At 41.7% G+C, this 25,348-nt stretch overlaps 1 protein-coding gene across 4 annotated transcripts; it reads left to right on the forward strand.

Annotated features, from left to right (window-relative positions):
* The first annotated feature begins 4,188 nt into the window (after positions 1-4,188).
* Positions 4,189-16,766, forward strand: LOC117477608 (chondroitin sulfate proteoglycan 5-like). 4 transcript variants are annotated; one of them, XM_034124318.1, is made up of 6 exons: positions 4,189-4,845; positions 9,257-10,016; positions 11,034-11,237; positions 11,534-11,696; positions 13,961-14,125; positions 15,607-16,766. In XM_034124318.1, exons 1-6 carry the CDS (start codon positions 4,764-4,766, stop codon positions 16,216-16,218), a joined length of 1,986 nt encoding a protein of 661 aa, XP_033980209.1. In that variant the 5' UTR covers positions 4,189-4,763; the 3' UTR covers positions 16,219-16,766. The 4 variants fall into 4 exon arrangements, with proteins under 4 accessions (XP_033980209.1, XP_033980211.1, XP_033980210.1 ...); XM_034124320.1 differs by having other exon boundaries at positions 11,534-11,612; XM_034124319.1 differs by having other exon boundaries at positions 11,034-11,222.
* The last annotated feature ends 8,582 nt before the right edge of the window (positions 16,767-25,348 follow it).

The raw sequence follows: 25,348 nt of genomic DNA on the forward strand, positions 1-25,348 counted from the left end.
AGAGGTGTTATTGTGCTTTGCCTGTTTTATCTTGTTATGCAGCATGTTGATTATTCTCTCAGAACCAGCTAAATACATGTGTCTGGGGTAGAGATCTTCAGAATTGGTTTGGCATCGATTGTGTCAACTCGTGGCACACGACATGTCTTGTGTTTGCCATCAAAGTTCCTGCTCTCCTCGTGTCTCTCTGAGTCCTGTCTCCATTGCTTCAGAAGTTTCCATCACAATCTCATTATAGTGCATATAACATACATCTCCAGTGAGGACTTATACAGAGGAATGACAACTGCTTGACAAAGTGCTCTGCAAACTTGAAAAGGTTTAATTTCATATCATATACAATAATAATATTAAACAATAATGTGATGTGCCCAGTGCTACATTTACATGGTCTGTGAATATGCTTATCTGCATCTCACTATTAACATGTAGGGTGTTTTCATTGGTCTGATTACCTTAACCAGGCAGGAGGAAAGTAAAGATGTCTGTATGCACCCTGCTGTTTGAATCATTGAAAAGCTTTGTCATCACCTAGTGGCAGCACAGCTCTCTTGAGTTTATTTTCTGTATCTATCCAGCAAATTTGACGCCCCCCCTGTTATCATCTTAAACTGTCAATCTTATGCTGAGTCACCTAGAATGAGCTTTTGGATGATTTACAATACTGGGAGTTAAAATAAGGAAATTAATTAGATTAAAGGTTAGACTAAAAAAAGGTAAGCTGTAAGAGAAAATGTAGGCTATTTTTATGTTTTTAGAGACCTACTTTTTTGACTGTGATGTGTCGCCAATGTGCAACATGCAGTCTTGAATCTTTATGGATGTGTAATTGAGGTCAAACGAAAGTGTAAAAATGTGAAGATGAATGGGTGAAAACATGATAAACACAGACTTATTCTGTAAGCTCTTTGGTCAGTTCAGAGAGATTAGTATGTATTGTCACAACTTCATGAAATTGAACTATGTGTTGCTTTCAAAGACGCATTTCTCCAAAAGATCACAAGATCAAACCTTAATTTCAGAGCAGAAAGAAGCATGTTTCCGATGTATTCACTGACAGCATAGCCATAGAGTAGTAGACCTATTTATACACAGGATTGCATTCTTCTGGACTTCCAATTGGATTAGATTCCTCATCTTGAGCAAAGCCTTTTGTTTGTTTGACCAGTTGTTGCTTGGCTCCGGTGAGATGACCTTTGTCTTGTCGAATTGATTCCTCTCGCGGTAAGTTATCAGTATAAAAGCAATTTTTGGGTGTTTCTTTCATTTTAGAATTACAGTCTTAAATCTGCCTTAATCCAATAAGTGATGATACACAGTAAAAACCTTTTTTGTGTATGTTTGCAGACAATAAAACACAAAGTAACTCTTTCCATTAAGCAGTATAGCAACATCACTGAGCTCAAAAATGTTATGTAAAAAAATGAAATATGGAATATAATTAGATGAATTAGACTGACCACAGTGGCACTATATAGTATCCCATAGGAATAGTAAGCTTGGGTACTTTTTTATTTAAAACTATCTGTCACTTTATCACTCAATTATATATATGAAGCCTATCACCTTCGCTAACTTGCAAATCTCACATTTGAAAAGATACAAATTCCAAGACAAAACAGAACTGAATACTACTTTATTCCATTTTATTTTCATTATCTCATTATAGTGCATATATCGAAGCCACAATCTTCTAATACATCTCCAATGATGCCTTTTACAGAGGAATGACAACTGCTTGACAAACTTGAAAAGGTTTAATGTCATATCATATATACAATAACAATATTATACAATAATGTGATGTGCCCAGTGCTACATTTACATGGTCTGTGAATATGCTTATGTGCATCTCACTATTAACATGACATACAGTGTTTTCATTGGTCTGATTACCTTAACCAGCACAGGAGAAAAGTAAAGATGTCTGTATGCACCCTGCTGTTTGAATCATTGAAAAGCTTTGTCATCACCTAGTGGCAGCACAGCTCTCTTGAGTTTATTTTCTGTATCTATCCAGCAATTTGACGCCCCCCCCTGTTATCATCTTAAACTGTCAATCTTATGCTGAGTCACCTAGAATGAGCTTTTGGTTGATTTACAATACTGGGAGTTAAAATAAGGACAGGAATGAGATTAAAGGTTCAGCTTAAAAAGAATATGCAGTGTGAGAAAATGTAGGCTTTTTTCACCTTTTTAGAGACCTATTTTTCAAGGTTTCAAGGCTTTTATTGTCATGTGTGCATAGCTACAGTGTAGTTATGACAATGAAAATGTTAGGTCACAGGCATTTTTGTGACTGTGATTGTGTCGTCATTTTGCAACATGCAGTCTTGAATCTTTATGGATGTTTAATTGAGATCAAAATGAAAGCCTTGTTCAAATATGAGCGTGGTCCAAGCAAGGGAGGGCACACACACACACACACACACACACACACACACACACACACACACACACACACACACACAAAGTATCATCTAAAAAAACGAACCCACTCACTCACTCACTCACTCTTTCACTCACTCTCTCACTCAAGGCCACTGGACCTTATTTGACACCACAACAATGTTATAGGTGTGTAGATGAAGGCTGTGTTTGAAGATGGGTTTGAACCGGGAAAGTGCGCCAGAATTCATTTGGTTTGGAAGTGTGGTAGGGTCAACTAGCCAAGTTTTGGAGGCTTTTATTGAGGACCAGAAGTGGAATTCAAAATGTGATTAAGGTTGGCTACTGCGTTGGACTTGATTCAAGACTTGGCTGTTCCTAAAAATAAATCCCACTCTGATACCTGCTCATTGTTACCCATACATATTGTAGGCTTTATAGATGTAGATATAGTTGTATAAACAGCCTCTTCTTCTCTCTAGAGAGGACGTTGCAACATTGGACACTACCTGACACTGCACCTGAGGAGATTTGGATATCCTGTCCACCCCTCACTGTTCGGCATAGGAACAGGATGGAAAAACCGTCGTGGCCTAAGCACAAAATGCACGTACTGATCTTGGCATCGACTAAGGTGTACTATTCTCCCTTTCTGGTTCTCAGTGTGATCCATCTGTTCATCCTGCACAAACACTTCTCTTTCGTCGAAGTATCATCTAAAAAAACGAACCTATATGTGAAAATCCAAACACTGGAATTAATTCAATAGCCATAGGAGGTAGAGAGTTGAAAGATGGGATGTGCTTGTGTGTACTTATCATGGCAGATATGTGTGTTTGTGTGTAGGGGGGTAGGCGGGTGCGGAAGCAATTTCGTTCTGCTCTGTTTGGCAATGCATCAGTGAACATTTTTCAGTTTCCCTATCGCAACAGCTCCCTCTCTTCAACACTCGCCCATCTATGTCCATCCACTGAATCCCATTACACACTCACTCTCCCTTCCCCTCTTGTGGCTGTCCCTTTCCCTACCTTTACATCTGACTTTTTTGTACAAGTTCTTCCGCTGAGGGTAAGGGTTTGAAGTATAGACTTAGTTTTTGGGAGGATCATTGATGGGGCACAGTGGGACAGTGCACACAGCAGGGGCTCAGATCAATTTATTCCAGATTTTTTGAGTAATGAGTGAAACTGCAATGTTTCACTATAGGAACAGAGCATTTGGTCTCAATTATGTCACAATGTATTTGACATAATCCCATTTAGAAATGGACAGCCAGCCCTCCGCAGGCAGTGTTAGGTTTTTATTTTACTGTAAAGGAGACAGAGAGACGGATTAGTGTCACAGAGCACTGATTACATAAATGTAGTGAAAGCAATATTAGTACTGCATTTAGACTGGTAGAGGCATTAAAATCAAGTGGTGCAAAGGCAGTGTGAAAACTAATGTGTGTGCATCAGAGATTCGTATGGAAAGGGAAAAGGAAGAATACAATGGAAATTGAGAGACACTGTTAAACAATGGGGGGCATTTGGAAAAAGAGGACTTTTTAGTGGTGAGAAGGGGGGGCAATACAGCAGCAGATGCCATTGTCTGGAGCATATATCACAGTATAACAGTAAGAGGATTAGCCACCCACTGTGCACACGCATACACACTGCTCTGCTGGCCAACATGCACCCAAATAACCCACTGACATATAAAACCCACCCAGAGAGAGAGGTTCTTGGACATGTTCACACACATTAGCTGTAGTGTAAAATGGAACATATTGACTTGCAGTGACAACAGACGCTGCTTAAATCCCACTCAGCCCCTTTCTTCATCAGCTATAGAAAGCTGAGGGTGGACACTGGCGAGCATTTACTCGGGTGCGTGTGTGTGTGTGTGTGTGTGGCACTTTGACACCCAAACGCACTGTGCGCGCACAACGTGCCGTGCCGTGATTTGCCGTTCATCGCCAATGCAGCCTAAGGGAAAGGCTTAACGGATCGCATACAGACAGACAGGCAGTGACAAACCCGGCTCATTAAAATCCCGTCTGCAGACCAAGCCGGTCGCGCGCAGTAGCCCACTACCACAGCTCCTCGCGGTGCTGCAGACGGACCCCAAAGCGCGCAGTAAAAGTGCCGAGAAGAGGGCAACTGCTCGGTAAAATGGGACCGAACCCGAGCAGTTAATCGGTTCCGAGATAAACGCGCACACAGCTGAGGGGGAGGCCAAACGTTGTGGAGGTTAAAGGCGACATGGCGAAAACGGGCAATATCTGAACTTTAGAGGATCAGCTGTAAGGACAGGGTACAGCCCACCGATCAGACCGGCACACCGAGGAACGGGATCACAGTTTGCATCAGTGTGTCAAAGGCAGAGCCAGCAGTATGGCGCGCAGTGACAGTCGTTTGGACACCTGGCAGGTGCTTCTGACCATCTCCATGGTCATCATCCCGCTGTCTGCTCACGGTAAGTCCGCTGCACCGGAGTCCCACCCTGTGCGTGTGTGTGTGCATGTGTTCGCCCGTGCGTGATTCAAATCAGTCCTGCATTATATGGAAAATGACAATTACCCATTAATGCGGCATGGGGCTGCATTTAAAACAGGGGCATGGTAAAATATTAAATAATCTTTTTTTTATTTGGTGAGAGATATTGCAGGTGGGAATTGACAGGCTGGTTTTGAAATGTCTTTTCTATGGTCTCTAATATTTCAAATGCATTGTTAATCAATTGAATTTGAGTATTTATTATGCCAGTATATAGCCTTTGCCTTTAGATTACAATTGCATTCGAAAGACCAATAATTGATCAGTGCTGAAAAATCTTGTTGTGTGATTTGATATTTTTTCTGCCCACATATTTTCTGTCATGCTTAGCTGCTCAAGCTGTTGTATTGAACATTAAAGACACTTGAACCCTTGCTCCGGCCAATCTAAGGTCCATCCTGAGTCTGAAGGGGAATAGCATCTCCTTCCTGAAACAATTAAATACTACTGATTTGTTCTTAATGTCATCAGCTCTATCAGGGTCTAGGGGGGTCTGTATGAAGAAGGCAGGCAGGTCTGGAGGTGATCAGAGGGGGGGCAGACACATTTGACAGAGCAGTTGTGCAGCTGAGACTCTCCGTGGTGCGTACAGCCAAGACAAAGGCGGGATTAGGTGCACCGTGGCCGGGCTACAGGAGGCCTTTTTACGGCTCTGAAAGGATGAATTCCTCCAGACATTCAGGGAAAGCCCGAGACAACCGGGCCTGTTACACTACACCCCCTTTCTCCCTCTCGTTACTGTCCATCCCTTGAGACACGGAGGCAATCAGTGTGGGAACCTAAATCTGACACAACCAGCCCCTTCCCTGTCTGGCTCACTATTCCTCCCACTGACAGAAGTGGAGATGTGAAAAATCTTGGAAACGTAGAAATTAGCTCTAGATGCTGCCGCTGCCCAGCAACAGGGTGGCTCGTGCACGGAGGGTCGCCGGGGTTCATGTGGGCACGCGCCTCCATTACTACCCCCTCCCACCCCCTCGTCGCATCTCGCGCCCTCAATGTGTAACCAGGCGTTAACAATGTGACATATTGACCGGTAAATATACGAAAGGCGTCCTTTCTGTCATGCTTTAAAACCCAAAGACCACATAGCTGTCGAAAAACATGATGTCATTCATTAGCATACAGCAGGTGACTCTTCATTCATTTGTTTGGCCATCAGGGGAGAATTTAGAGTGAAGTGTGAGAAGAAACATGTATTTATTTTACTCTAAGACCATTAAAAGATGACCACAAGGCAGACAATTGAAAATATAGCCTTAATATTCCTAAAGTTCTAATTGTTCCAGCTGCACATATCATTTTGCTTTCATAGCAGTTCTGCCATTTTAATGATTATATCAAAGCTATCAACTTGTACAGACAATAACTACAAATTTGCTTTATTGTTTCAGGATCTTAAGCATGACAAACAATGCAATTTCATTGACTATAAGGGGGTGAAGAAAAGCAGCACATTTTCACATTTAAAGAGTCAAAATCCAGGAAATGTAATTAATTTGGCTTAGAAACAAGATTACGATGAATGGCTTCTTAAAATGGATGTCAATGAATCGGATTATAATCAGCTAATTGATTAATTAACAGATTATTTCAGCTCTCAGAAACCAATACAAAACATATGCACAGTGTCCTTGATAGCCATTTTAAGCAATTTGGATCAAATCCAGACTCTTGGGTGCACTGTGTGTATTTATGTGTCTCTGTGAGCGAGCGCATACTGTGAGGTCCATCTGCCCTTTAGCCCTAGAAAGCTGATAAAATGTCACAGTAGATCAGATCACCAGCTTCTCCCTGACTCCCTTTTGTTCACAGAAGGGGAGGAAGAATACTATACAAGTGGATATAATGGTTGAATCATGCAGGTTGAACAATTATTAGTTGGTTGTAATTAAATTGGGGCACAAACAGTGTATATTTGTGCAAATCCACAAAGTAGGGCTAGGTGTGTCTCCATCCAATAACAGCGTGCATGATACATACTTCCAACAGTGTCCTGCTGGTAAAGTGACAAGGCTGCTGGGAATCTGCACTCTAGCCAATCACAGTGACCTCAGGTAAAACTTGTTACCATGGTGACATGCTCAGCATGATGCCATAGGTGGAGAATTGAGCAGCAGTTAAAGGCATAAATCACAGTATTTCTAAGACAGAAACCTCTAAGCAGGGTCTCGTGCCTTCACTATGCTCGTCTTGCCCTTGTAATCTCTTCATGTTCCCTTTTGCTCTTGTAATCACTACGACTGCCAGCTGCTAACAGGATGCTGTGCATATAAATCTCAACAGGGAACAAATTGGCAGATTGAACCTTTAAATGAAATTTGAATCAGTTGTAATCAGTTTGAGCTGGTGGAGCATGTCTATCTCTTTCACAAACTGGGAAGCATTCAAGCTCATTCCAGCTCGGTTTTTCCCAGAGATGGAGTTGGCATATAACACTTGCTGGCTGGCTGATTGATTGAAAAACAAGAGAGAGAAAGCACAAACACTGGATTCTCTGTCTCCACTGCAACCCCCTGCTCCACTCCTTCCTTTCAACATGGCACCTCTTTACATCTCACCATGGCAACTACAGTGTGTGTGTCTGTGTGTGTGTGTGTGTGTGTGTGTGTGTGTGTGTGTGAGGTGGATCTCATGGTTCCTCAGCTACCACTAGTCTTCGTGACTCAAGGCACGTTCAGATGGTTTTAGTATTAGCACTGAATGAAGTGCCAGACACTGAAAGCAGGGATCTGATTGGACAGAGTGAGTTCAGGGTGGCGGTGGGAGAGAAGCCGTTTGTAGGAAAGTTTTAAGAAGTGGCTTCTTGAAATTCAGTCAAATGTGGGAACATTCCCTAAACTGTGTTACAGAAGGGTCTTCTTTCTTTCTTTCTTTCTTTCTTTCTTTCTTTCCTTCTCTCCATCTTTCTTTTCCAATTCCCCTCAAATATATAGTTTGACATTTTGGGATATGTATATATTTGCTCTCTTTCCAAGAGTCAGATGAGAGGATTTATAGTGCTCTAACGTTTTCCACGATAAATATGAAACTACCGGCAGCAGCCAGTTAGTTTAGCTAAGCAAAATCCTTGGAAAAAAGCTAGGCCAGCTCTTTCCAAGTAACACAATTAGTTAGAAAATAGCTTTATGTGCTGGAAATGTGGATGTTGTTGCCTTTGGACAGAGCCTGTGAGCTGGTTCTCTCAGGTTGTGTCTTCACATGAGAGTGCTATCATTTTCCGATCTAAGTCTTGGCAAGAAAGAGAATTTGTGTATTCTCCAAAACGTTGAATTAATAACCTTTATATTCAATTTATTCTACATTACCTGACAGTATCTCCATCACCTTCCAACTCTTTTTCACTCTCAATTAAAGTCATATTGAATATTCAAACCCAAGATGACGTTTTTTTCTAGACACGTTGTTCCCTAAATGTATGGTGTGGTATTTTTGGAAACTTGGCTTCTCCACTTGAATTTAAACAGATCTGTAGGTTTGAATGAGGTCTTTCTCTGCAGATTGCCAAGTACAAGAGAAGTTCCTGACCATTCAGCCTCTAACCTATTGCTCTAAATCCTAATCTAATCCTCGCCTAGTCTCGGTCACCAGAACACATTAGTCACTCAATGTGCTTAATCCTACATCGCTACAGTCTGATTACACGGCAGTCTTCAGCTCTTGTTCTGATTTCTTTGACAATTAATCACTTAGCGCTAAAGCGTGAACCACAACGCTTTCTTTGCTAAACCGCACGTTTCAGCAAATCAGATCTCTTGTGAGAACGCAAAGATATAATGACATAATAGCGTTTTCTTGGAAAACTACAGCCTCAGGCATCTTTCACTACTTTAGGGATCCATTTAAATCATTAATGCCTCATCCTTGGGCTACAATCTTTATCAAACAAAATATAGTCAGTACACTGGGATTAGCGCCAACTGTAAAAAAAAGTAACATATAATGTGTGTCTTTGTGTGTGTACAAGCCTTTGTTTACCCTTTTGTCATCTACATTTAAATAAGATAACAGAAAACAACAGACAAACTCCTACAATGCAATAAGATTATGTTAATAAAATGATGTTATTTTATACTTTAAAGTCACTTTACTTGTCAGGAGTACTGCATATCCCTCGAAAAGCCTCAGTTCTGGTTCAACATTTTGGGAAATGAGTTTTCTTATCTCAAGTTCAAATCTCAAGAGACACTTTCTTTAAACACAAGGGAACTAATCAGGTAGATAGGGTCTGATAAAAAGATTGGAACTAAAGCGTTTCTGCAGCTTGACCGACTCTTAAAGTCCAACTCTTAAAATTGCTTCTTTAATGTCTTTTTTTGTCTGATTGACAGGGAGGCATTCTCTGTCAAGGCACCATCATCACCACAACCAATCATCTGTCAACAAGGAGGCCTCGAACGCCCGGATGGTGCTCAGTGATGACTCAGCAGAGAGGGACCACCTGATCGGACTCGGGGCTAAACTCCCACTCAGCTCCACCAAACATCACCATTCTCATAAACATGCCCACCTAGACGTTGTTGATGAAGACCCACCTGTGGGGGAGGAGCTGACTGCCGGAGGCGCGGGGCCAGACCAGCCCGGAAACCCCACGTCTGATGAAGTCATCACCGTGGAGTTCCACAGCCCTGCGCCTGACGTTGTGCCCGCTGACGGTGATCTGGATTGGGCCAAAGCCCCTCAACCCCAGAAGCAAAAAGGAGGAGACCCAACTGCCTGGACGCTTTCTGACTTTTACGACTACCTGTCCCCTGACAACGACCCCTCAGCCCTGGATGCCACCCCAGAACCTGAGCCCACCCCTTCACCCCCGCCTGACATGGAAGATGAGAATCCGCTCCTGGCTGGTTCTCCTGCTGTTCCTGACAACGTGAGGCCTGACGTGGAGCCCTCCATACCAGCTCCCTCCATGCCAGCGCCAGACACAGGTGATGGGTTAGGGTTAGGGGGCGCCATGGGGGCCGACGGCTGCAGGCTGGGCTATGTGCGTTCTGGACCTGGAGTCTGTGTGTCTCAGTGTGACATTGAACCCAATTTCTGCCTCAATGGAGGAGTTTGCACTGTGGTGGCAGGAATGGGAGCTTTCTGCAGGTGAGAACAAAGGCATGAACTTGTTTTTTGTTGGTAATTCTGTAAATTGTAGAAATGATGACACAGTCTTACATTTTATATTCATATTTAGTAATAATGAATGAGAAAATACCTTCTAGCATTTGCAAGTAAGCAGTTTAAGCTTTACAGCATAGGCAGCAGGGGCTTTTAGGGGTTGTTCGGCGCACAAATATTCCCCTCTTTAATTATCTTGTTGAGATGATTTCCCACTCCAGCAGAAAAGAAAATATTTACGACACTTCAAACAAGCGTACAGACACTGAAAACACAAACACACACACACACATTTGGATAGAAGGTTGGCTTAATGTGTCAATGTTTCGTCAAGATCACAGCAGGGCTGCTAAAGGATTAGCTCAGTTTGGAAGGCGGGTGCCGGGTGGTAAAAGACGTGTTTTTGTGTGTGTGTGTGTGTGTGTGTATTTGCTCATTGGCTGGTGACAGTTGATGTAGACACAAACAGTATGCACACATAGATCGTATAACGAAAATACAGTAAGGTCAGGGAGGAACACACATGCTGTGTGTTATCCAGCAGACTCAGTGTAAGCATGGTGGTAAACTGTTGGTCATGTCATCATACCTGCTGAGCAACAGCTCACACACTCACTCATGCCAACACACTTCCAAGACACAAACACTTGCATGCAATTGGACAGCGTAAGACAGGAATATGGACAAGAAACACACACACTTACACATGCACGCACTTATCCTGAGCCTTTGATCTCATTAGGGGTTGGCTGCAGGCCGAATCCCTGCATTTCTGGACAGGCTTCTGAGTACCATTTTACATTCTTACGTTGGCTTACATGATGTGGCTATAAATATGGTAAACATGGTAGTGCAGTGGGGGCACACACACTCTGATTAAATCTCTTGACTTTTGGCCTTTTATTTATACAGCAGGTCAGGGAAGGGACGTTATTTACTGCTTGTTTTCTGACCGTAAAGTGTTACATTGATGATTAAAACATATTGCTACTTTGCATCCAGGTGCAATGTGCAGGAGTACATCTGGAACAAAGGCACACGCTGTGATTGGGCGATCACAGAGTTCCAGGTGATGTGCGTGGTGGTGGGCGTGGCTTCAGTGGTACTCATCTTCCTCTTCATGATCATTGTGTGCTTTGCCAAGAAGCTGCACCGCCTCAAGAACGAGAACAAACGCCTTCGCAAACGCAGGTGTGTGACTGGGAGGTGAGGATGGAGTTCAATTTATAATATAATGAATCAAATCAAATAATATTATATAATCATAAGCCGTAATGTAAGTGTTTCTAGAGTTTATCTAATTGTCTTAGGTATCCACTAAAAAATGTGTTTTTAGACTGAGATAATATATATTTTGAGGTTTTAACCCCAGATTCACGCTGTACAGAGCAACATAGGGAAAACATGGACATGGAAAGATACAAATGCACAGAATGCAAAAGGAAACACATATTAAATGGTCATATTAATGACACAAATATCTCTCTCTTGCCCTGCTGCAGTAAATACCGCCCACAGAGCAGCGAGCCACAGACAGACGGCCTCTCCGTGTCCACCATGGCCGACGGCTCGCAGCCAAACGTAAGGAAACTGTGCGACACCCCTCCGCTTGCTCCCCAAGCTCACACTCACAACCTGGCGTACTATGACAACATTATCTGTCAGGTACACCCCTACTCTCCTCATGTTTACTCACCTTTGTCTCTCCTTTCATCCTAGACTAACTTTGCAGTCCCATCTTCATCTAAAATGTATTTTCTCCATCTGTTCATGATGTCATCTCCCCCGTGTCTTCCCGCTAACATTTTCTTTGTACATGTCTTAGTTTGTCTTTTTGTCTCTGCGCATGGCCATCTTTCTTGTCCAAATAAGCTTTTAGTGTTATGCACACATGCAATCCCCTTAATGCCCTGTTAAATCAGTTACTTCTCATTGGGATTCCCATTGGGAATTTTGAATGTACAGTATTTGTGTATTTCATGTTTTTCACACTCACCAATCCCCTCAGAGGCCATCAACAGCCAGCTATACCTGGGAATATAAACCCAGATACCCCTATAATAACTTGCAGGTAAGCATAGCAGAAATGACCGCATTGCCCCAAAGCAATTTCCCCTTTCTGGCTTTGTCTGATCTTACCCACTGTGCAACCTCTAGAGGCCACATTTTTCCATTAACTGCAAACATCCTTTCCACAAACTCTCTCTGCATCTGATATCAGCTGCCTTCCACGTGCACTGTAAGTTCAAATGATTAATCACCTCCTCCCAATGAGTCCTGCAACTAGTTGTTCAGAGTTATTATGTTGTCACAGCTGTATGATTAAATAGCAAGTTCCCACATTAGCTGCCTCTCTTACCTGTGCACCTCTGCAGCTTCCTGAGTAACTCGATGAGAAAGCCTGGCCTCCATTTTGTTTTATCTGCTGGCTTTGCTCCTGTGCCCATAAAGCTCAGACAGCCATTTTAGGGTCCCTGTGCTGCATTTTCCACTTTTCCACCCAATTCTTTTCCCATGGCCGTGCATTTAGTGCTACTGTAACAGCTGCTTTCTGTAGCAGCATGTGTGTGTGTGTGTGTGTGTGTCTGTGAGAGTCTGTACACATTGATGAGTTATTTTCCATCTATGTTTCTGTGTTTGTGGGGCAGATTTGTGTGCCCCTGTTCGCTGTTCCTCAATCACACTTGCTTACTGGGTCACTAAGCCAATGTGTAGGGTCAGTAATGCGTGGTTACATTCTTCATCTCAATAAACAATGGAGATTGTGTAGATATAATCAGATTAAATATAAACAGCATATCAAGTTTACAAGATCAACAGATCAAAGAGATTTTGCTCCCATGAGTTTAAGCCTTTTAGCTTGTTGTCTCTGGTGTGAAAGGGCGTTTAGTGAGTTTTGTCCATCAGTAGCCGCTGTGACTGATCAATGGTGCCCTACTTTCTGCCTGATGTGCCCATGACCTTCAGATGTCTGACATGCTAATCAATCGATGGCTTGCTCTTTTACAAACTGACACATACAGACATACACACAGACACCAGTTTTGTAGTCATACAAACATAGATCTCTGAAAAAGAGCACTAACACAAGCACACAGTGATGGATTTTTTTTGAAATCGTGTGTTCATTTTTAGTCCCAGCCCTACTTGGTTGGGCTTAATGACGAGATCAAACTGTGCCTTGCTTGTTTATTACTAGCGTACTCTCTGAGCTCTGCTGGCATTTCAGTGCTGTGGGTAAAAATGAGTGACTGTGACTCCCAGATTCTCTAAATGTCAGGTCTAGAGGCTAAAAAGCCCCTGGAGACACATGGTCTGCAATGCAGTTTTTTTAATGTCAGAGATTGGTATCTTTTCAGATGCTGAGACATGATTGGTTCATTTTAATAAAGGTCTTAGCATTAGGTGCAGGTTCAGTCCGAACATAGTATCATCTTTAGTATGGGGATGAGCTTCTGTGTAGATTTTTCCTTTGGACATGACTTTATTGCATGTTTTAAGTAAATGTAATTTCAATCTTATTTTTTAGCACATTCAAACAGTTTTAGCTATTTAAAAGTGCTTTAAAAATAAAACCCGATGACCCTTTTGGTCAGGAGCTTACTTCTTATTCGCCACAAAACGTATCCATGCAATCCTTCTATTTTGTGCAGGTAATGTTGCACACAGTATATCCGCACAACTGTGGGGTTTCCTGTTAATTGACTATCTAGTCCAGTGAATTGAACTTGTCAAGAAATACTACCTGAATCTTCATGGCATAAATAAAAATGTGAAACCCAAGAGAGATGCAAGAAGGGAAGATAAGATCATGAAGAGCTGACGCACATGAATCTTGCTGCCTAATTACCTGTGCCCCATGTGTCTGGGTGTGAACATAATGTGTTTGTGGGTAAGTGTGTATGAAAAGTAATAAACTCTCCCCTCAGGATGACCCTCAGAAGCAGGAAGACTCAGCGAAGTCCGCCCAAGCCAAGGAAGAGGGTTCAATGAACATCCTCAACTCTCACTCCCCCAAACACGAGAACAACCGTCCGACCTCTGTCGCCCACGACCCGGGCCACACCCCTGACAACACAGAGGAAAACGCAGAGGTAAACTCGCTGCAGAACAACCTAGTATAATATCAGCATCTTTCAAAGTGTGCTGCCGGAAAATCCGACCAAAATATTTAAAGCACACACAAGTGCATAGATAGAATTCTTATATATTGTGGTAAAGTGCATTATATGTATTTAAAACCAGTCCAATCAGGCACAATGTAAAAAAAAAAGCACATGAATTTTGGAATACACCTTGAGAAGCACAACATTCCTGTTTACAAGGCTGCTATGCCAATGCTGTTCACATAGTGGCGCCGCCGCCTCCTTTCTTTCTTCTTTCGCCTCTTACGCTGGACTAAAATCTCTGGCTTGGACCAACTAATGACTGACTTTCCTCTCTACTGATGCCCTGCCTTGGTCTTTGACCAATGAACTCTCGCCCCCTCATTGTTTCCTCTCCTGTTTACCCAAGCCCTCCCCTCCCCTCTGCCTGCCCCGCCTTACTGTCTCTCTCTGCCCGCATGCATTGTTGTTATCGACAAAAAGTGTCTGAAAAACGTAATATTTGCAAAAATATTGGAAATCAAGTGCATCTGTACTTGCGAAATATTCGTGTTTGACATTGCTTATAGGTGGATACTTTTAGATTTCATGAGGTCAAAGTAATTGCTTGGAGTTGATATTTGAATCTATATACATATATAACACACGCGTGTCTTGGATTTCAATGTGATTTATAATATTTAATGTACTTGAGGTTCTTTTGTACTTTTTTTGGTATACATGGAGGATTATTATTCAAGGTTGTTGGAATAAATCTTTTTAATTTTATCCAGCTTGTCCCTGTGTGTTGCTATGAGCTCTACTTTCCCTCTCTCTCTTTTTCTGCATGTCTACTCATAATGAAGCTAACTGCTGCCCAACTGCTCCCCTGCTAATAATAACTGAATGCACCGCTGACCCTGCTTTTGTGCTACAGTAGGCTGCTCACAGATTACACCACACAATGGTTACCGTGTGCTCATTCAGCACCACGGACAGCTCTTTGAAATGAAGAAAGCTACCACAAGAGCTTAAAATGTAACCTTTCTATTCTTCCACTCAGAACAGGCTGGGTTTTGATTTAAATGAAAAAACAGAGTTTATAGGATAGGTAATATCTGACACAATTTCTTCAAATGAATGCTAATGTTGCTCCATATGTGCTGGATGTGTATATAGGCAACTGTTGTCATCTCAACTGAAAAGGTGCTATCATATCAGTAATGTGTTCACTTGTTTCCACTGCTCCCAAGTGGCTAAAAAGATCAATTGTTGCAGATTTGAGTCAATTTGTATGTGCCAATGGGTTTAGTGTTTCATAATTCATCCACACCTATATTACTATTCGAATACCATGCCTAATTCATCCATGTCTTTATTACAGCTATTTCAAATGAACGAAAGCGACTTTATAAATGTGAATTTCATTATTTCTGCCTGTGCGACTGTTCCTACATTGTTGCGTCCTACTTACCATATTTCCACATCAGGATGGAGTCACAATTGGCCTGGAGGTGCTCCTCCCCAAAGAGGCCAAGCTCCACTCAGAGACCGGCTCGCCCCTTCAATATGACGTCTTCCTCTACAAGGTTCCCAACAGTGAAGACTCCACCTCTCCCATCCACGCCCATCCCACACAGAGCGGCAACTCATACTCCTCCTCTCACCCCATGCCCAAATCTCCCAAAACACCCAAGACGCCCAAGGTGCATAAATCACCCAAACACAGCAGGGAGCACTCACACAGCAGCCGCGAAGCCTTGTCTGGGAGGCACTCCTCACCCGGACGTCACCCCTCACCCGGCCGCCACCCCTCACCCAGCCGTCATTCTGCTCCAAGTTCCTGCCATCCACCCTCCCATCACTCCCCCTCCCGGTACACAAGCTTCCCCCCCTCCTCCTCCTCCACCCCGCCTGAGTTACGCAGGCCCAGAGGTCGGTCGCAGGCCCTGGGCTCTGAGCGCTCTGGGACAGGGAGAGAGCACCAGGGTGGACACCTCTATCCTTCCCCCTCCTCCCCCCACCTCACCCAGCCTTCTCCATCCCCATCCAGGGTGAAGTGCAGCCCGGTCAGCACCAGATCTCTGCCTGTTCTGTCCTGACCTCCACGGAGCCTCCATACACGCACAAACATCTGTCATAGTCTAATCTATCCAGCCATATGTCCACCATGACTCTAACGTTTTATAATAATAGATTAACCATCAATGTATCATCCACCTTGCCTCTGCACATTTCAATCCAGAGGAGGAGCACATCACCTGGTTTTGGAGCCAGAAAACAAGAGCTGGGACAACTCATCACACTCTCTCAAACTCAGACATGATGCACCAAAATGCACACATACAAAATGGCGAAACACCAGAAGCCAAACCTTCCCACTTTCATGTGTATAACATTGTCTCAAAGCTCAGGTGTCTGCTCACACAAGCACAATATGAACCACTACATGTGAAAATGCTCTGCTAGCATGGTGCCAACCTCAGTGACTGCTGAGGAATTTGTTCATTAAGGTTTTATAGAGGTTAACTACTTTAGCCTTAGTATTATCAATGGTTTGTATGCGTCTTTTGCTAATCAGTGTGTACGATTATTTCATGTTTTCACAGGCTTTTGGCATGTTTTTCATGTTTCTAATCCTTAATAAATAGTTAATACAACAAAGCGTGCAGTATTGTGTTCTAAAGAAAAACAAAGAAGAGACAGCAAGGCTAAGAGAAGAGACAGGATTTTACTTTGGTTTTGCCAAGTTGCTTTGTAAAACGTATGAGGGACTCTGCTGCCCCCTTGTGGACACAACAAACACTGCAGCTCCAGGTACATTTCAGGTTACAAATCTTCAGTGGAATAGTATGCTAAATATGGGACTCTTTCTAATGTTCAGTGTCTGCAGTATGAACTACAGGGTGCTAACCGTGTATGTGCATCAGATTAAGACAGTTTACTTTCTCTCCTGCCTTCACTTCACATCACATGCCAAACATGCACACCAAGAAGTTATTAAGTCTACACACTGGCTCAGTAAGATGAAGGTAAGTTATTTTATTGTATTGGATGTAAGTCCATCTTCTATTTCAAACGAATATTTTTGATAAAAAAATTCAGCATTCTTTTGTTAAAAGTCAAATGTATCTCCAATAGTTTCCCAGTCATGCCAAAAATATGACACACTGAACAAAAGAGACTGACCTCCTTTTATTGGATTTTAGGTCTACTTACATTTTATATGACCATTGTTAATACAATAGAGTTTTTATTTTATTTTATAGTCTTTTTCAATAGCTTTCATATCACGTGATCTTATGACTCCAAACTAATTCACTATTGTATTACATTGATTTAAATGTTTCTTCTGTTATATCAATATCTATATGAAATAATTAACGGTTATTCTTACTGTAAGTTGTTACATTGAAGATGTAAGCAAATAACACAATGCAATACAGAAGTCTATTACTAAACTGGACAAGTGAGACATGTCTTTTAGGATTCGAGTCGACCTTCTATATTCTATGAATATAGTTATGTAAATTCAGGAGTATTTAAATGAAATGTCTAATTTGCTTCAATATCTTCTATGTCACATGACCCATTATCTCCCAATAAATGGTGGATCTCCTTACTACACTGGACAAGTTAGACACAACTGTGTCTATTGGATTTTAGACCACCTTTTATTTCATATAAATATTTACACAGACATTTATTTTTATAGGAAAGTTCAACCTTCCATGTCATGTGACCCAGGGACTCTGCCGATAAAAGAGGTGTGTCCTACCTGAAGAACAAGTATGCATGGCTTTAGGGTCATTAGGTCACATGATCTTGGAGCTTTTGAAGAAAATCCAAGACCTTCTATTTGAAAAAATTACAAGGGGAAAAAAGGGGCAACTTACCTTTGCTTAAAACTTTTTTATCACGCAAACTATATTTGAACAGCGTAAGTATAGCATATGTTGTCAAATTACCCTGTGGGTGCTATCATGAAATATACATTAATGTCATGATTTTTGAAGACAACGTGGTTCAAAGAGCAATGTAGATGCCGTAGCAGGAAACGACGTGACATCCATATTCAGTTGGACTGAAACATGCCAGGTATATAAAATATACTCACCTACTGGTCCTGACTGAATAAGACTGAATTATAAAGTCAGTATTCATCCAGTTCAAACAGAGTTAGGGCAGGGCGTGCAGTTCCCTTTGTATTCATTCACAGTGTCTCCTGTTCCTTCTGTTATTAGTGTATTATTTATAATGTGAAAAGTAGTGCTCCATCCACTTTAATGTTCTGGATGTGAATGTGCTCCCCCTTTCAGCAGGCACTTGTCTCTCTTCAGGCAATTCAAATTAAACATCCAGCCTTGGCCTATTTTTTCACAATGTGACCTCCTTAACAGCTGAAGGCAGCATACGCTCAGCTCTTTTGTTCTCTGACTATTTCAACGAGAAAAACCACCTTCTCGTTCCAGATGGATGAGGTGAAGGTGAAGTTATCCGACCTGCTGTACTCATTCATCAGAAATAGGCTATGTTGACATGAAAAGAGTAATTGATAGGTTTTAGAGTGTCTGTATCCCTCAGTGACACTCGGAGCATCTGAAGAGCTTTCCTGTCGTGCCCCCCCTGCAAGGTGCTTCTGTCCTCAGTATGTCCTCAGCTGTCAGTTTTTTCAGCTGTTGAAGCATCCAGAAATGCCTCACTGATTTCTCCTGCAAGGAAATGGAAGAGAGCGGTGGTCTATTTTTCCGGGAATTGTGATTATTAGTGCATGGAGGTATATTTTATACATCAAATGGCTTTCAATTTAGCTGCATACATTCTTTTTACAAAAATCTGTGAGTCTATAATTGTGGTTTAAATATTGTACGCCTTCAAGTGAAGATCAACTATGTATGGCTTGTCAATTGATGTACAATAGTAGAGACTAATCTGAACACTAGTAGCTTTGAACTGTTGAACATTGGTAACTGTGGTTCCTATCAATGTACCAAAATGTCTTGAAGTGTCTTCAATACAAGTCTGTAGAGGACCTGACTGTCCTTTAAATCCAAGGGTGGTTACAGGACAGGCCAATCATCCATGTTGCATCTCGTAGCATGACAGTACGTTGCATTTATGGGATGCTATACAAAAGGAAAGCTAAGTAAGAAGATTGGAAGACAATAGCATTGAAGATATCTACCTGAAAAATGAACTTCTGTACTGCTTTAAATGTGTTCCACAGGTAAAGTAGATCATTCCACATTATTTATTGTTTGAAATAGAGAAAAAGTACTGAAGAAACCTTGATTTCTTTCTGGCACTAAGAGGCTTTTAGTTCCTTTCTCAGCCCAGACCTCAGAGAACAATCTTGCAATCACTAAAAAACCAGTCACGCATCTGTCCGTCTGAAAACTCTGGAGCTATTATCTCAGCAGGGTGCACGTTTTGCCGGTCAATCTAGTGATGGTTTCCCTGCATGATGTGATTTAAAGTGCACGTTAAAGGAGGGATCATAGACCTGTTTTATAACCAGGGTTTATCCTGGAAAAAGGTCTAGTGCCACAGATTAAAGCCAAATGTGGGAGCATTGCAGGTTTAAATAAAGTTTAAAATCACCTTTCAGGCTTTTTCTGAGTGTCTCAAGTCAAGGAAAGGTGATACAATATTAAGGAAAAGGGTTGTCAAAAATAGTAGATGAGTGAATAACATGCCAATGAAAAACACAGTTTAATGCAGATTGCAATTATCACAAGGAAACGTGCAGAGTTTCTTGAATATTTATTCTTTGTCCAACTGATCTGAAAGATTTGGCGTAGATATTTGCAGTCCTAAATAACCTTCATACCTTTAGCTTTATACAATGGCTAACTCCACTCTTGCCCAGGCTCTAAAGAGAAATGTTTCTGTACCCTAATCTCCCCTGAGATGTCACCTTGCGCAAATTACTCTTCAACCTGCCCCACTTCTGTGTGTGTGTGTGTGTGTGTGTGTGTGTGTGTGTGTGTGTGTGTGTGTGTGGGTGTGTGTGTGTGTGTGTGTGCGTGTGTGCGTGTGTGTATGTGTGTGTGTGTGCGTGCTTGTGTGTGCGTGTGTGCAGGTCCTGTATAAACCACTGAGGGGCAGCGTTGCCTCGCAGTCTGCATGCACTGCTCCTGTAGATACCGATAGGACACTCTGGTACTTTGAAACCGCTGATCTGCATCTTCATTTGCATTCACTCTGTGTCGACCGAGGGAATGTGTGCTGATTCGACATGATGCTGTGATAATTGATATTGTTATCAGGTAGATATCTGGGTGATATCTGATGATCTCAGGCGTACTTAATGCTTTCCAGGGGTGGAGATGAGAGCTGGGATAGTGCAGAGTGTGTGAAGTATAAGAGTGCATTGCCTGCTGGCAGCTTCATTACTGCCTCTTTAAGTACGGCTTTAGAGTACTTTTTGCTGACCAAAAACAGATTTACCTGCTGTCGTAAATATACAAACACACACACACACACACACACACACACACACACACACACACACACACACACACACACACACACACACACACACACACACACACACACACACACACACACAGGTCTCCTTACATGTCTTTGTCGCAGACTATTTATTTTAGAACTAGTGGGTTTCCCAGAAAGTGAATATAATTGATTGCATTTTCAAACAAAATCATTTCTAAACATTTTTGACAACGTTTATTTATTTGTTTATCTGTGTGTTTACTTTTCGCAGCAAAGAAAGGTGGTCAGAAACATGAATGCTAAAACATATTTGTGTCTGGTTTATGTAACGTGCAGAATAACAACCCCAGGATGCCTTACAAGGTACATTCACTCTTTGACTATATATGTTTTTCATGGTTTTTAAAGTATTTTGCTCTCCACATATTAAGTGCCTCCACTCTCTCTCTCTCTCTCTCTCTCTCTCTCTCTCTCTCTCTCTCTCTCTCTCTCTCTCTCTCTCTCTCTCTCTCTCTCTCTCTCTCTCTCTCTCTCTCTCTTTGTGGTGTTGCTTTTGTGTCCTCCTCCCTTTGTGAGTCTCTGTGGCTAAGTGGCTTTCCATTCAGGATTGAGAAATGTCATCACTTGTGCCTGCGTGGGTGTTTGCAAGAAACAGGGTCACTTCACACAAATATATATATGTCCTACTTATTTAAGTATGTGTGTAGCTATGTAGGTAGTTTTGATGTTTAGTACTTTGTCCAAATGTGAGTTTTTGAGAATTTAGAGTTCTCTTTTGTGTTGGATTTGTGACAGGATCTTGGGAGCACACATACATCTGCTTACCTATTTGATTTAGCATATATATATATATATATATACACTATAAAAGTGTGATTTAAGTGATGTCTGATGGTATATGTTTTAATATTGCCGACAAATCCCATGAGAGGTTCCTCTATGCCATAGAGCTACGTTGTTGTCCCAACTATAAACACATAGTTGAGCCACATTGTTGCACTGGGTGACATCTTCCCTTGTTACCACAGACTTGGGCATTGTAGTTTATTTGGAATCAACGCCACATGCACCATCTTGCTGCTGTAAATACGCACTAATACACCAAATATGTATTCATCCGCAGCTAAGATTAGTCTCCTGCAAATTACTCCAGTTTGAGTGTTGTTCGCTACAAACTACACGGCCGAGTTGGTCTAGAAATAAGTAATACAATTTGGACGCACACATACCAACACACACACACACACACACACACACACACACACACACACACACACACACACACACACACACACACACACACACACACACACACACACACACACACACACGCTGATAATGTCACAGCTTAACCTGCTCCCCGAGTGTCAAAGGTCAGACAGGAAGAGCAGTTACCTCCTCTCAAAATCAGCTCTTCCCTCTCTCTCCTCTCCCTCCCTCCTCTTCTCCTCCTCTCGCTGCTGTCATTTAGTTTCTCACCTGCGGTAACATCCCTCTCTCTTTACCCCCCCCCTTCTGCCTCCTCCCTTGGCTTCCATATTGATTCACTCGGCATCCCGTGGTCACATTCTTGTGGCGAAGGTTTCCGGCTGAAAACCGATGACATTTACCTCCCAGTCACCACACGGCTCATTTAAACCCCACAAAATAGCGCACAAGCTTTTATAGTAGATGCAGATGCTGATGATGAAGATGAAGAACCTCTTTATACTGCGAAGTGTGCGGGGAAAGGTCTAAGTGCTTTTGGTAAACATTTAAACCCTGTGAACCATGAACATGTTGGATGATCTGTTCCCAGACTTTGGGCCCTTTCCCTACGCTCAAAAAACGGAATCGTTAACTTTAATTAAATGTATTGTAAAAAATGTCACATAACTGTATAAGGTTAGTTGAAAGCAATACTATTAAGTCGAACCTCATGTTTTTTTATTCAAACTTGATATTACAACTAACCTGATAAAGTTATGTGAAATCTGTTGACATAATACATTTAATAAAAGTCAACCTTTCAGTTTTTTCAGTGTATTTTCATGACAACCCGACTTGTCTCAGATCCAAGGTGGTCTATAAATGAGTAAAAAGAGGGAGACAGTGATGGGTAATAGGGAACACTGTCTTTGTAAGGTGATATAAGTAGAGTTATTGCGCTTACACACACACACACACACACACACACACACACACACACACACACACACACACACACACACACACACAAACACACACAAAACATATCTGAGAGCAGGATAGCAACGCCTGTGGAGAGGAAGGAGGGGACTCATAGGCTGCACCCTGCTTTCACCCAGTGGTGCTGGAAGGAAGGAACCCAAATGTATCAACGTGGGTGGCAGGCAACACACACACACACACACACACACACACACACACACACACACACACACACACACACACACACACACACACACACACACACACACACACACACACACACTTACACACAGGCTCATGAGACGCAGGTGTGCACAATTGGGAAGGGCTCGCCACAGCAGGGCCACCGGCAGCGAGGCTTAGAGCGATGTGCCGTTATAGTTGTGCATGTGCAGGGTTCTTTTTCCACACAGACTCCGGGTTATATCATCATAGACAACTTTATAATTGGGAAAACTTCATCAAGACATTTATATGTACATAGTTTAAGGCTTTGAGTCAGTGTTGCAGCTCTTGTGCCATAACAGAAAGACAATATTATGCAGTGCAAGAAGAGCTTGAGTCAGAACCATCGATTCAAAAGTGACTATTATAAACTTCAAATGTCACTCAGAGGCCTCTATTTGCAGACTGTCTTTGTATTCAGTGTAATAAAAAAGAACCTAATGTTCTCTGCCTGGTGAAACGATGCATTCATTGTATCTCTCGTGCTAATAGAGTTGAGAGCTTGTATAATAGCATGGCTTACTGATGCTGTTGTCAATGTGAAATTGCATTAACATTTCTTATGTCTCTCTTGTTTTGAGTGCATTGCTAGCCGTCACCGTAGACTAACAACCGCCTCCCTGACTGAGGGAGTTAATGTGTTCAAGAGCCAGCTGTCCCTCAAATAACACACTCAATAATTCATAATGCACAAACACTCACATGCTGATCTCTGTGTGTGTGTGTTTGTGTGTGTGTGTTTGTGTGTGTGTTCAGATGCAGGTCCCTTCATCACTTTTTATGTAAACTCGGCAGCAAAGGAAGTAACAACATAAGTGCTGACCAGTCTTGAGCAGAGAATTGTTGCTTGCTAAGGAGGGAATCAAACTGTGCGTGTGTGTGTGTGAGAGAGAGTCAGAGTCACAGTAGGTGTGTGTGGGGGTAGCAATGGAGGGATGCTGTGTATGTGTGTATGTCCTCTTTACTAATGGAAATCAGATCTCTCATGTGTTGAGCCAGCAGAAGTAGAGGAGTAGATCCATCATGTCCCACTGGGGTCAAAATCACAGGGCGACCTTAACTCTTACCACTACAAGTAATTTCCCCAAAAGTTTAGATTGAGCCAAATCTTGTGGTTCTCTTTAAATAAGGGATGCAAATGCTTTAAAGGATCCGATATCTGACAGTTTGACAGACAAGGAAAGCACTAGATTTTCGATCTTGTGTTAGGTGGGACAGCCGCACGGAGACTTGCTTAGGCACGCCGTCTTCAAATCAGTTTTTCGCTCCTTCTGCTCAACAACTCATCTGCTTATTTGAAATGTCTTGTGTCAATTTGATTCTCTTGTCGAAACAAGTCCCAGGAAAGACGTGTCAAATGTTTCGTCACATGGTTTCATGTCTTTAAATGTTGATCATTAAAATGGCATGCCATTTGGCCAGTGTTGTTATTTCAAAGCTGTTTTGACATTGGTTCATGTTAAAAGAGCAGCTGCATATTTGATTAGTTGATTGATTGATTGATTGATTGATTGATACATTTTTATTTCGAACAAGTAAAATAAATAATTACAAAATACAAAGAAATGTTGCAGTATGGCTTTTTTTGTAAAATAGATACTGAATGTATTGAACTTTTGTAGTTATTGCCCCGGATGTCAGCACAGTAAGTCAGATATGGTAAGACTAGTGACTAGTAGAGAATGCGAAGTGATTTCTGATCTAGGACTTGTTTTTACTTTGTTTAGTATGGAAATGCTTCTTGACAGCTTTGATTGTACATGTTTTATGTGTAATTTCCAACTTATTGTGTCATCTATTATTACCCCAAGACATTTAATTGCATGGACTCTTTCAATTTCCACCCCATCTATTTTTACTTGCATTTGTATTTTTGTTCTATGTTTACCGAACAGCATTCATTTTGTTTTAATCAAGTTTAATGATAGTTTATAGTTTAATGAGTTTATTAGTTGATCATTTAAACTTTATTTGCAGTAATTAATAAGATGTTCACTGAAATGTCAAATCTTTTAATAATGAATACATTATAGTTTCTATTATTGTATGGGTTTTTCTGGGTTAGAACTCTTTGTCTGCATTTTCTCAATTTTCTGACATTTTTAGATCAAATCTTTATAATATTGTTTTGTTGCAGCTTTAGCTAGAACCAAGTTCTTTAAATGCATAAACCTAATATTTTGTATTTGAGTGGTTATACAAGGCCTTCTCTGCGCTGTATTATTCATGTGTTATTGTTCGGGGGTTTTACCAGGTCACAAAATATCTTTGCTCTCCAGCCTAAAGTCAAATCATGTCCGGAGTTGATTCTCAACAAAGAAAAGTCCATCCTAAGTGACTAAAAGGCTCTCAATATGGTCACACATGTTATGTATTTCTCTA

Source organism: Trematomus bernacchii, unplaced genomic scaffold (assembly GCF_902827165.1).
Source record: "Trematomus bernacchii unplaced genomic scaffold, fTreBer1.1, whole genome shotgun sequence".
In the NCBI taxonomy this organism is placed as follows: Eukaryota; Metazoa; Chordata; class Actinopteri; order Perciformes; family Nototheniidae; genus Trematomus; species Trematomus bernacchii.

What these genes read in the sequence shown, in the direction of transcription:
- LOC117477608 (XM_034124318.1), top strand. Translation starts at nt 4,764, where the DNA reads ATGGCGCGCAGTGACAGTCGTTTGGACACCTGGCAGGTGCTTCTGACC. An exon ending in GGAATGGGAGCTTTCTGCAG is followed by an intron (nt 10,017 to 11,033) that starts GTGAGAACAAAG and finishes CTTTGCATCCAG; the next exon opens with GTGCAATGTGCAGGAGTACA. An exon ending in ACACAGAGGAAAACGCAGAG is followed by an intron (nt 14,126 to 15,606) that starts GTAAACTCGCTG and finishes TTTCCACATCAG; the next exon opens with GATGGAGTCACAATTGGCCT.